At 50.1% G+C, this 12,099-nt stretch overlaps 5 protein-coding genes across 5 annotated transcripts in view; 2 read left to right on the top strand and 3 right to left on the bottom strand.

Annotated features, from left to right (window-relative positions):
- Pmar_PMAR023243 (hypothetical protein) overlaps positions 1-591 on the bottom strand; it is a gene marked incomplete at both ends in the record, with an annotated part of 2,229 nt that extends 1,638 nt beyond the window's left edge. Inside the window, one exon of the mRNA XM_002771269.1 lies at positions 1-591. Coding sequence (XP_002771315.1) covers positions 1-591 — 591 coding nt within the window.
- Positions 592-4,402: 3,811 nt separating this feature from the next.
- Pmar_PMAR023244 (fructose-1,6-bisphosphate aldolase, putative) lies at positions 4,403-5,498 on the bottom strand (the record flags this gene model as incomplete). The annotated part of the gene is made up of 1 exon (XM_002771270.1): positions 4,403-5,498. Exon 1 carries the CDS (start codon positions 5,489-5,491, stop codon positions 4,403-4,405), a length of 1,089 nt encoding a protein of 362 aa, XP_002771316.1. The 5' UTR covers positions 5,492-5,498.
- A 417-nt stretch (positions 5,499-5,915) lies between these two features.
- Pmar_PMAR023245 (conserved hypothetical protein) lies at positions 5,916-6,392 on the top strand (the record flags this gene model as incomplete). Its single annotated transcript, XM_002771271.1, has 4 exons — positions 5,916-6,035; positions 6,104-6,165; positions 6,216-6,289; positions 6,337-6,392. The coding sequence occupies 4 exons, from the start codon at positions 5,916-5,918 to the stop codon at positions 6,390-6,392; spliced, it is 312 nt and encodes a 103-aa protein (XP_002771317.1).
- Positions 6,393-8,002: 1,610 nt separating this feature from the next.
- Positions 8,003-9,869, top strand: Pmar_PMAR023246 (conserved hypothetical protein; the record flags this gene model as incomplete). The annotated part of the gene is made up of 10 exons (XM_002771272.1): positions 8,003-8,069; positions 8,112-8,506; positions 8,559-8,710; positions 8,752-8,874; positions 8,924-9,042; positions 9,084-9,143; positions 9,188-9,279; positions 9,367-9,560; positions 9,610-9,740; positions 9,785-9,869. The coding sequence occupies exons 2-10, from the start codon at positions 8,176-8,178 to the stop codon at positions 9,867-9,869; spliced, it is 1,287 nt and encodes a 428-aa protein (XP_002771318.1). The 5' UTR covers positions 8,003-8,069; positions 8,112-8,175.
- A 521-nt stretch (positions 9,870-10,390) lies between these two features.
- Positions 10,391-12,099, bottom strand: part of Pmar_PMAR023247 (26S proteasome regulatory subunit rpn-1, putative) — a gene marked incomplete at its 3' end in the record, with an annotated part of 4,000 nt that continues 2,291 nt past the window's right edge. Inside the window, exons 13-23 of the mRNA XM_002771273.1 lie at positions 12,048-12,092; positions 11,803-12,006; positions 11,631-11,754; positions 11,456-11,588; positions 11,342-11,410; positions 11,218-11,297; positions 11,055-11,172; positions 10,834-11,007; positions 10,717-10,786; positions 10,578-10,664; positions 10,391-10,528 (exon numbers count right to left, since the gene is read on the bottom strand). Coding sequence (XP_002771319.1) covers positions 10,391-10,528; positions 10,578-10,664; positions 10,717-10,786; positions 10,834-11,007; positions 11,055-11,172; positions 11,218-11,297; positions 11,342-11,410; positions 11,456-11,588; positions 11,631-11,754; positions 11,803-12,006; positions 12,048-12,092 — 1,242 coding nt within the window. The remainder of the gene's footprint in view (positions 10,529-10,577; positions 10,665-10,716; positions 10,787-10,833; positions 11,008-11,054; positions 11,173-11,217; positions 11,298-11,341; positions 11,411-11,455; positions 11,589-11,630; positions 11,755-11,802; positions 12,007-12,047; positions 12,093-12,099) is intronic.

Genomic DNA, 12,099 nt, shown 5'->3' on the forward strand with positions numbered 1-12,099 from the left:
CATGGCGAACGGCGGATAGAACGACGCCAGCTTCGCAAAGTGCTCGGCTGGGGTCTGAACAGAATGATTGGCACTGGCAGAACCGACCTCACCGACATCCACATATGAGCGATGCGGGATGCTCTGAGACAGTGGCTGACGAAGATGCAAATCACTGCCGTTGGCATGGATGGTCTCACGCATAGCATCAGGAGGAGGCACCCAAGTATCCGGCGGAGGTGGAGATATGAACCGGGACTCGTCAGAGGGAGAGCTCCTATGATGGTTGCCGTCCTCGCACAGAGAAGGCATACTCATCGCATCACCTCGTCTGGATGGAGAGGAGGTCGCATCACGATGACTGGACTGAAACGCAGAGACGTCGTCATCCTGACTCGAGGCAGTACCGTCATCGACAAATCGTGGAGAACCATTAGCGGGGTTGTTGGGGTGGTCGGCGTAGGGAGCAGCGGTGTTGTGATCACCGGTGCTGAGAGCTTGATGTATCCCGGTAGAATGTGAAGAGTCAGCAAAGCGCTCCACACCAAGACCGACGCAAGATCGTTGAGGTCGACGATTCCCCGAATCCACTAGACTCAATCCGGTAGACATAGAGCAAATAATTACCGAATCTTAGTTTTTTGTGTTTATCGTAGCAACTACTGGAGTGTATCTTACCGTTACTGAGCAAAATGATTAATGGGCGAGCGATAATCAGAACTGCGCTGAGCAGATGATTAATGGGCGAGCGATAATCAGAACTGCTCACAGCGTGCAGACAATACAATCGTCGTCTAAACTTCTTCAGTGGTCGAGGCAATCATCCTGAACACTCTCCGAAAGGCAGGATAGAATTTGAAGTCGACTACTGAGTAAAGCAGAATTGATTTCCGATCTCGGTCCATGAGTATAGGAATTCGGTAAAGGTCTTGTTAAAATCTGACTATGATCAAGTCTACAGCATTTCCAGGTCAAATTAATTTTTTACCCATTTGGTTAATGTTTTACCCTTTTAGTTAACGCTTCACCCATGGCTTTAATAAGATATCAAGAAAACTAATATTATGCCCGGTTTATTTGAAAGTTTAGGAGTTTAATTTAATCAAGGCGCGCCTAATGATAATGTGCGCGTGCAGATTTAACAATAGACCACCCCTGAAATAGCAAGGAATGTACTGAGACGCTTTTGTGCTCAAGGGAGGGGGGAAAATCATACGGGAGAATTACATAGGTAAAGCATAGAGGTAGTTGAACAAGTTGAGTTTTCTGGTCATGCTCATGAACGACTCTTCTCTCTCAGGGCTTCGAGTCATTTAAAATAGGCGACAAGCAAGGCAAGTGCAACACTAATATTACTGCCGAAGCAGCGACACGACTCCTCGAGTTGTCATTGACCTTTACGACGTGCACGTGGTCATTGGGCGCGCCTTGATTAAATTAAACTCCTCAACACTCAAATAAGCCGGGTATAATATTAATTTTCTTGGTATTTCATTAAAGCCATGGGTAAAACGTTAATTGAAAAGGTAATAGCGAGTGCCGCTCTGACAATTTCTCATTGCGCACTGCGAAAGAGCCTCAACAGTCGACACGGTGGCGCTCAAGGACCGGTCAGCATTCGATACACAACTGTTGTGGATCACAACTTGTGCCGCTCCCCCGCTAGTAGTCTTGCCTCAGTCTGCTGCAGCTGCAGGCCGCCGCGGTGCGGTTGTGAACCTGATTGCCAACCTACTCTCGGTGGAATTGCTGCATGAGTAAGCGTTTGCCGCCGCAACTCGCGATCCTAGATCTTCGCACAGTTCCTACCCCTGTTTCGAGACAGGACGTCGTCAGTCTGCGATTTTCATCGAGACCGTCCCCTGTGCCTGGTTTACGGCTTGGTAGTTCGGTCGGTCCTCCTGCTTCGTTCACCCAAACTTCGTAGTTGTAGGAAGTGTCCACCTGTTTCAGCTAACTTTGTCGGGTCGAGACCCATCAAATCTACTTCGAAGCGGGTCGACGATATTTGGCAATGCGAGTAGCTCGCAGTATTGCAAGTATCACATCCCTTATTAGTCACTTCAAACTCGAACACAACCGCTTCAATGTTAGACTGAAAGCATCTAGAGCCAGCACTGTCAGGCAACTTGCCTGACGTACCCAACGTCAATGAGACATGAATATGCATAATATAGAAGTCAGCACTTTCATATGAATGACAATTTTGGCCAAAACCAAATTCTCGAGACACGAGTCTTCAATATCGGCGTCGTTGCGCACACTGGACAGTAATGATTCCTCGAAGTGGCGCTCTACAAAACATATCAGAGGGTCTCGGCCCGAGACTCTCGGGAGTAGGAGCACGCTGACCTCTCTATTCTCATCGAACGTGTCACCATTCGCGCTGACATCCAGAATTCTGGGCATCGTTCGACGCCTATTGCGAGCATTGTGATGGTAGGCCCACGACTCGATGCACTCAGAGTGAAACCAATGGCCACAATACGCTCTGAAAACGCTAACCTGAAGGGAAGCAACTTCATACACCCGCGTTATTGATATGAAAGGCAGCTCACAATTCCCCGTTTTGCGTAACGATGCCTCACAGCATTCGTGATCCCGAAAGTCTGACCAGGCCTATCTAAGCTGAGGGTCACGCGTGCCGCCGGCTGATCGAGGCCATCAGTCAGACTGCCTAGACATATACAACAAGTTCCACTCGGTCCGCCCGGTCTCATCTGGCAAGTGATGACAGTCGAGACCCACAGTGTCAACAGCAGTTACTCTTTCGAGACTCAGAAGGGGACAACACAATCGGAATGTGTCGCCATGAAGGGAATCGAAAACAGATGTCACTTGTAGGTAGCATGCCTCGAGTCGGACGCATACAGTCTGAAACCAAAATGCTCATCAAAAAGATGCACATGCAAGTTACCAGCAGATTTGGGCGTGAGATAATCCAGTCGGCCCAAAGGACCAGAAGCCTCAGACAAACCAGCATCGCAGTGTGACAGAATAGGGTTGCCGACAAGAACTGCAGGCAGTCAAACACTCTGGGAAATCAATAGGCTGTCGCACCTTGAAACCTAGTCTGACCAGATCGTCATTGCGACCAACAAATGCCGTAATCAACATCCATAGGGTCTGTCGGAGCGCAAGCAATGTGACGTGGATGCTCACTAGAGGCCTTTGGAGGCGCCAAACAACGCCTGAATCAGCCAGTGAACTATCGTTGTGAAAGACGATGACAGTAGTACGTGAAGACTGCAGCAGCGCGAGGCTCATACAAATCCCCATGACCGCTGTGATGCAGGAGTCCAACGCTAGCCATAGGATCCACGAGCCACGACGAGGGGACTGCAGGCCTCGCCAAGGTATGACCTCATCTAAGGCATAGCCATTTTACTGTATGTCGATGTGGCCAGCATTGCTGGCCCAGCAACACTAGGCTGATAACTATAATGGAATTTTATTCGTGATATGAAAACACTAGTGAAAAGCATATTCCACAAATCACTTCGCGGAGAACCATTGTGTTATCGGTCGCGGAAACGTACACGTCCTGTAACTAACATGGATTATTACGCCACTTAACGTTAAACGGGTGAAACCCCAATGTTTGCAGGGAAGTAGAGCAAGCATGACTATTTCACAAATTGATTCGGTTGCCTCCAATACACGTGCTCACTCAGTCTCCATTCGCCTCTATTCTGCTCCAGCAATGTCGTAGTGACAACGAAGTCATCCCAGGCCGAATCACACATAGCATATGATTCGAGACTATTGAGGCAGACCTCGTGGTTGCTCGTATCCTGGCTCAACCTTAGGCCCATCGAGAGCTTCAGCTATCCCCCTACCTCTACCATACGGTTCGAATATCCTCCTAGTATAGCTAGAAACTCATCCCCTAGCAAAGACGCATAGACGGCCACAGCGGGGATCTGAACTCAGATCGAGTCACAACCTAGGCCTGGTTATGAATGACGATAGCGGCTCCGCGATAGCATTCCAATCCGCCTCCCAGTTACAGTCATTGCCCAGAAGAAATCGCTTTTGATGAGCCGCCTCCATGCCTCGCCTATCCAAGTGGCATACATGTTCTCACAGCTCTCTCCCTAGCGGAAACAACAGTTCCCAGAGTTCCTCGTGCATATCTCATCTCACCCCCAAATGCTGCATCGACCGATCCCGTATCCTGACCCGCCTTGACGCCCTACGTAGCCGTGCAGGCATCGACAGATACGTTGCGCCTCACTATGAAGATTGCAACTGCTTTTCATCTTCCACGTTCTTGCTCTTACTGTGACACTAGTCAACACGACTCGACACCGAGAGCTCATTTAACAGAAGTCTAGTTAACACTTAAGTCTTCTTATATCCTCACATAATAATAATCGATGATGGTGACACATGACATTTAATAAGTTATAGGCGAGTAAGCCTAGTAAACATAGTTGGCCACATAGAGACTCTCACTTCCTGGGCCTCCTTCCGTGCCCTTGTATTTGCCCAGCTGTGCCTCACTGTTGGCTTTGGCACGGTAAGCAAACGCCTCCTGGGCAGCCTTGACGTTGTCAGCCTTGCCAGCCCAAGTCTTGATAGCAGTAGCTTGCAAAGCGCGACCGTACGAGAAAGTTAAAGCCCAAGGCCTTCGGTCCTTGGGCATGGCATTCATGGCAGACAGGTTGACCGAAGCTTCCTCTTCACTCTGGCCACCAGACAGGAAAGTGACGCCAACCAAGGCTGGAGGCACAGTCCTCTGCAGTGTGCGAACCGTATAGCGAGCGATATCTGCAGGGCTTGGACGACTAGAGCACTGCATGCCAGCAGTGACCATATTGGGCTTCAGCAGACACCCCTCGAGGAGGATGTGATGATCATTGAGGGCCTTGAACACAGCCGTGAGGACTCTTTCAGTGACGTAGGCACATGTCTCAATATCATGAGTACCATCAGCCAGGATCTCCGGCTCAACGATAGGAACGATCCTATGCTCCTGGCAGATAGAAGCATAACGGGCCAAGGTGTGAGCAGTCTCGTCGATAGACAGCTGAGACGGCTGATGCTTAGCTTGACTGATCTTCAGCACAGCACGCCATTTGGCAAACCTGGCTCCAGCTTGATAGTACTTAGCGCACCTCTCAGCGAGACCGTCGAGACCCTGAGTAGCAGTCTCCTGGTCCGATAGATGCAGAGCCACTAGACCCTTATCGACCTTGATGCCAGGGATGATGCCAGCCTTACGGAGGAGCTCAACCATAGGAGTACCGTCCGGGGCCTTCTGGAAGAGCGTTTCCTCGTAGAGAATGGAGCCAGATATATACCTGCCCACATCCGGAGTAGTGAATAGAAGTGATCTATAGGCAGCTCTGTTGGCCTCAGTGTTGTCAATGCCAGCAGCGTCGAATCTTTTCTTAATCGTTCCAGTGGACTCATCAGCAGCCAGGATCCCCTTACCTGGCGTACAGATAGCCTGAGCCGTTTTCACGAGCTCGGCCGCAACGTTCTGATCAATGTGGCGGACGGGCATTGTAGTGTAGCTCACTTAACACAAGGAGAAGAGTTCACTAACGTAAGAGTACGTCTAGCTTTGCGCGGGGAAAGAGCACGCCGGTGCAATCGATACGCGCGTGCAATGTCTCGTGAGGTCATAGTTCCGATAGACAAGACCTTAGGTCGAGTAGCTCAAGCGCTCTCTCGTCGGAGGTGTCAGGGAGTTTCCAATACAAAGTTCACGTAGAATTGTTTGAACTCACGAGAAGGATGGGCCCTCTTCGGGCGTGCGCTACGTGCAGTCCGGTGACTGAAAAGAATCCCCTCTTCGATTTGAACCTCCGTGGGTTCCATACCACGGTTTTCAAAACTTGTTCACGCAACTTACTTGCAAATTACTTCTCTAATTCACCAATCTCGGCGTACGTAGTGCTCCTCGTGTTCAACACATCTTTCCCACTATGTCCGAAGAGAGTGCTGATGCCATGTTCGTTGGCACCCTCGATCGCCTAACGGCCGAACACCCCCACACCGATGACCCAAGATTTGCTTTCCAGTCTAACCAATGGAACAATTGTGAGGTTAGTTGCTGCCTCTCGTGTCCGTCAGTGACGGACCGTCACCTCTTCGTATTCCCCATCCCCCTCAGCTCCGTTTCACACAGTTCTGCCGCTGCACTCGTGAGCTCGGTGAGGACGACCCTAGATGCAAGTAAGCCTCCAATGAGGTCCCAACGGCCAGCTATATATTATCGTGCCCAGATATCAGTACTACCGTGCCCAGACGGTTTGCCACGAGTTCCTCCTTGAAGACTGGATGGAGCACAGACATCGAGGTAGCTCTCACTGCTCTGTGCTCCATCTTTTCAGTCTGGTTCACCAGGTACATGTGACCTTGATATCATGCCCGATCGCCAGGTCATCCACATGAGGCAGTAGTGGATGCTCCTCCCTTTATTATTGCATCATGATGTACACCCATTGCCGACGAGGCTTGGGATGTTCGCTGAGAAACCTCGAGGTTTTTTGAACCTATCTGCTCTTCATTGGATCTGTGTTCAAGTATTGGGTAAAACTGGTCAGTAACACAATCACATATGGGCAACCTCATGGCGAATACGCCCTGGTCTACATGCAGTATGTTCTCAGTAAGCCCTCCGTTCAGTCGATCTACACTCAACTTGAACTCGTTCAGGGTTGGCATTTGCCTAGTGATCCTCGTAATTGGCAGGAAAAGCACCGCGTGATGGTGGCCGTTAGCCTTTTCGAGGAATATGATCGCGATGACGATAGTCTAGTTGATCTAATTCAACTGACTAGTCTTTTCAAGTAAAGCCACTCGCAGTGATCGAGCGACGCCGCTGCTCAGTTCCCTCACTCTCGAGCTCGAACTCTTCTTCGCTCTACCAGATGATGCTGCAATTTCCCATGAGAGTAATCACTCACATTGTGTTGAGTAGCTCTCTCCTGTCCAGGGGTAACCGGAATAAGTACCGAAATCATGATGCGGTACCAGAGATCTGGAGGGCCCTTGAAGCTCACATTCATTCGCTTCCTCCCCCTCTTCAACGTGAGTGCCCAGCTCGGACGGCGGCCGGTATAGAGAATTCTCAGGACTTCCTCGATCAACTGATTGCGGAGCTGTGATGGCCATGTGCATGCTTGTCAATATCATAGGTTTCTTCCGAGCTACTAGGATTAGTGTTGTATGATGACGTCAAGTTGAGTATTGATTCCGCTACTGAACTGCTTGATCTTTGGTCCTGTACCGTCACCATATGCCACTAAGGGAATGCTTAGACACAAACCCCATCGGAAGCCCCCACACGGTCTGCCGTGCTTGATTGTGGCATGTGTTCGGTCCGTGGAGGATTGTCCAGAGTGACGGTATTGGCCTCGCAGTATAGGCGGGACGGAGTCGGTACTGCTTACCAACGGCAAGGCGGTGGCTAACACTCAGCGAGGAATGCATCAGGAGGTGTGATCATCGTTCTATACGACTTATAATGATGAATTCAACTTCAGGCTTATGATGATATGATCCTGGAGCCCGATCAGCGTAATGTGGCTACCCTCGTGAACCTTGCCTGTACGGCAACACACCTTGGGAAGCGTGAAGAGGCGCTTGGGTAGAATTTGCCGCTTTTACATCTGTCATGTTGTGCTCACTGAGTACTGCTCAGATATAAAGTCTCCAGCAGGTAACACATGTGGGGTGCGCCCAGGCGTAAGTGGAGTGGTGTGCGGTTAGGACACTTCTGGTCTACAGGACTTGTCCAACAGTTTGTCGAGCTTTCAAGATTTCAGATGGACACATGTCATCATGTATTACCATTGATGCTGTTACTCTGAGTTTATCTGTACTCTGCAAACCGGCTCGGATTTGTCAATAACGGGTACCCCATCTACCTGGAATAAGTACACGAAGAACCCGAAAAAGGCATACATTGCTCAGGAAGGACATGCAAGCCATGTGTTGCAGTCGTCTCACTAGGTGGCAATTTTCAGAGCTTTTCTAGCGATGTTTATGCCCCCTGGCGGTTACGGTTTCCAATTTAATCATTACCAGCAACAGCAGCCCGTCCGGACTATATCCTCTTCTGGAGGGGAACGTCTGTGAGTGGTAAGTAGCACTCGCTTCAAATTGTGTTATGGTAGGTACTCTGTCCCTACGAGCATATCGGGGAACCATACAGTGAGAACTACTGCTAACTTCACTTCGATGCCCCCTCCACCATTCACACCTTCACTGGCCTCTCACGCGAGGGTTGGTGGAATTACGTCAGGGGTGAACCCCAACAGGAGTGGTATTACGGACGTATACCTGTCGGGCTGTGCTACTCCTATTGCGCCATCGATGGGCATGGCTGAGATGTCGGATATGGGGAGGTATCAAAGGGCCGTTAGCACACCCACGAATGGAGCCACGTACAGTCCTGTGAGAGGCATGTACAGTGGCACTGAACAAACAGCAGCAGTTAACCCACTGAAGGTCGAGACACAAGTCGAGAAGGCTACTGTACAGTCGAGGAAGGTTGAGCACGAGCCGAGTGGTGAGGCTGAGGCATGGACGACGTTGCTGTGTTATGGAATGCCTCGAATCAGGCCAACCGAGACGTCAGAAAATTGAGGCGGAAAAACCTGTTAGGGCTGTCAAAGTCGGGAAGGCTTCAACAACTGGGCCTCAACGATCGAGCCAAGGCCGGAGACCCTCCGAAAGCCGGAGAGCTCCAGTGAAGACACCTACGATGGACAAGGTGGATGAGCCGCTCAATAGCCGTCTTGATGCTGGGGGTAGGTGGCAAAAGCTTCGCAACCTCTACGACAAGCAACATCGAAGCGGTCACCACCGCTTATCGAGCTGTCCCCACCGAAGAAACAACCAGGGATGAAGATGTCTGTATTGGATGGCCAAACTGGAGTGAGAGGCCATGGACTTGATCAGGTGTTCACATGTCATATCGACTTAGGTAGAGGCGGCTAGGAAGGAAGCTGGTCGGATGTCCACGGATGATGCTCAGATGGATGAGTGGAGAGTTATGTCTAAGAGTGTACAGCTGCACGAGGTGTCTGTCGGGAAGGCAGTGAGGTAGGTCAATCAAAGCAAGGGAGGCATAGTGCTTGGATCAGGCATTTTACTGAACAGTGTAGGGGCGGCGACATGATAGGAAGTACAGAAAATGCAGCTGAGTGATGAGAGTGTGGGTGACCATGGGCTCTTCTTGCCTATTTAGATTCACTTTGTTAACATTCACCACAGCATACAGAAGCCTTATAGAATCCTGCGGGATGAGTCCCGACGAGGATAGTGATGAACAAATTGCTCGTAATACCGAATTGTTAGATCTTCCTAAGCCTCCGGGCTCCCTCTATCCATGGTTGCTCCACCCTTGGCCGCCAGTGGTTAAGGCAGGTTTGTTCGGTGTGTTGGACTGCGACAAGGATGGACGAGTCGACCTGATGGAGCTCGTTTGTGGAGTATGTCTAATATGCAGTGGAACTGAGAAGGAGAAGCTCCACAGTGTATTCGAAGTATTCGATACCAATGGGGACGGTCGAATGAGCCTGGACGAGATCACGGCCTTCCTTCGCAATGTATACAGGATCGTGAGAAGCATATGAACCCGCATCACGCCTGCATGCTCACACGCTGTAGGTGCTGACCCCAAGTGTGGTGAAGAGAATGAAGCAGGTTGGAATAACGCTGAGTACTGCTGAGGATTTGGCGGCTGTCACCGCGAAGGAGTGCTTCGCAAGCGCGGACCCCACCGGATCGGGGGCGATCAGGTGTGCTAGTTACAGCCCTCAGAGCGCTACACTGATGTGTTCAGTTTCGAGGAGTTCTATGCATGGTTTTGTACCCCTCACAAGCAGGCGTTATCAGTAGCAGGATCAATGAATGGTCTATTTAATTGATCAACATTTCAAAGCATGATAATTATCATCCAAACCAGCCACGTTGAGTAGAATAGTGTGTTATGATTATGTTCCGTGGAAGAGGGCTACTATTATAGAAAAATCTTCACTTTCCTCAACACAACTTCCATAACGATCTGCTCCATTACTGCGCTCATAAACTCATATATATTATAGAAGATCATCAACGCAGCGGAATCAATATTCATGGTTTCCGGTCCGCATTAATCATACCGTCTGCACTCTATCCTTGGACCTAGAATGTTTACCATGCTTCTTACGCTAGAGGATAACTATCTTGTCCTTACCAAACTGCACAACCAGACAATACCCACGGAGTGCACGAGTGGCATTTACTGTGCCTCCCTCCCTATAATATCCCTCTCATCCGGTACGTTTCACCATCACAACATCACCACAGTGTGGGTGTGGGCAGGGATTCGTTATCACTAAGTAATCAACACGACCCCTCGGGTATATGAAACCAGTATTTTTAACAGCACGCACTAATCTTGCTCGAATCACTTTCGTGGTGCCTCCAATTCCTCTGCTTTGAAGTCTTTATTCTTCTTGATGATAACAAATCCCTCGATAACCTTGGTGACTGGTATATACTCCTCGGTCGCTAGCTCGGCACGGTCAGTGCATGATAACAACACCTAACACCAGTCGACTGTTCGCCATCATCATCACTATACCCGCTCTTACCGGAGTAGTGTGGGTTTGGAAACCAGTGATGGCCTTCGCCTGTTTACCAGCAATACCAGTGGTATCGACAGCTTGGCCGACTCGAACCTAAAATGATGACGGGATTAGCAAGGCCATCTAGGTTCCTATAGACACCCACCGGGACACTGATAGGCTCGGGCTCGCTGCCGTCTTCTTTATCCAATAGGGTGACCACCATACGCGGGTATCTAATAGAAGGCAATCAGCTCATCAGTATTGAAGGGATATGCCTCACATGCAGGGTACGAGGTAGTAGAGCATGAAGTGATACTGTGAGCCGAAGAGGGTCTTATCGATGTTGAGAGCACCAGCAAAGAGGACTACCAGCATGGAGGCAAGGGAGGTGGGGTTGATCAGATAGCGATCACTGTGAAGTGGGCTCAGGGACACCAAACCCTTTCCGCAATATCTACGAGCTCAATCAAATAACGTTGTCGCTGACACCAATACACCTACAGCATCCCCTGAGCAATTCTCGTAGCGTAGAGGGCGTTGGGACTGTTGGCATAATAGGCAGCAAGTTGACGAAGGAGACCAGCCAAACGAGAGTTGTTCGTACCAGCGCCAACAATACCTGTGGAACTACTGTGTCGAGGTTGCTAGCTTAGAAGATGCTCACCCATGCTGAGTATAGCACATTCTGCTACCTCATTGTCAGCGTCATGGGACAGTCTCGAGAGGGTGTCTATAATAGTGTACCTATTCTGAGATAGAGGAGAGCCTTCGGCTAGTCATTGACTCACTTGGGATTACTCGCGAACAGCATAGCCAACGTGAGTGGCACTCCTCGCTTGATGGTAGGAGGGCAATACCTATAGCACTGCAATAACACTAATAAATGCAACGAGCAATCCTACTGTAGTATATTGTCCATCGCTCGTACAGTCATCTCAGTGCCGATCTCCTCCCCCAATGCAATGAGGCCAATACCGAGCACGCCGGCTACTTGGTAGTACCGGGCCGCACGTTCAGCCGCAGCCTTAGCGTCATCTGACCCATACCGTAACATCGCCACTTCATCCATTGGCCTACCTCCAACGTCATCATCAACTTCATCTGGCGAGTTGTCCTCAGTCCCCCCCGCTTGACCATCAGCATTATCCCCTCCTCCCTGCTTATTGGTGTCAGGGGTCTCCGCCAACAAATGAAGGAGCTCCTACAATAGCATATACTTTCCGTTGTGGTGCCCACAATTGCGGCCTACCTGGACCCTCAGCACATCTCCACTGCCAGCATACCCGCAAGACTTCACCACAACAGTGCAGAGCTTCCCTGATGGACACGTTATGTACCCCTTCAATTCTCGACTGACACCTACGGAGTTTCTCATCCTTAACGCTCTGCTCCACCTCCTCCAACAAATCCTCCACTGGGCTGCGGTCAGGCATAGCCTTGTCGCCCCCTTCCGCTGAAAAGACCATTCCAAAGGTCAGCCCAGACCAGGCTCACCTGGAAGGACAGACCCGCACTGTAGATAGAGGATGCCCAAGGCCACTGCAAA

Source organism: Perkinsus marinus (genome assembly GCF_000006405.1).
Source record: "Perkinsus marinus ATCC 50983 genomic scaffold scf_1104296963186, whole genome shotgun sequence".
Taxonomy (NCBI): Eukaryota; Perkinsozoa; order Perkinsida; family Perkinsidae; genus Perkinsus; species Perkinsus marinus.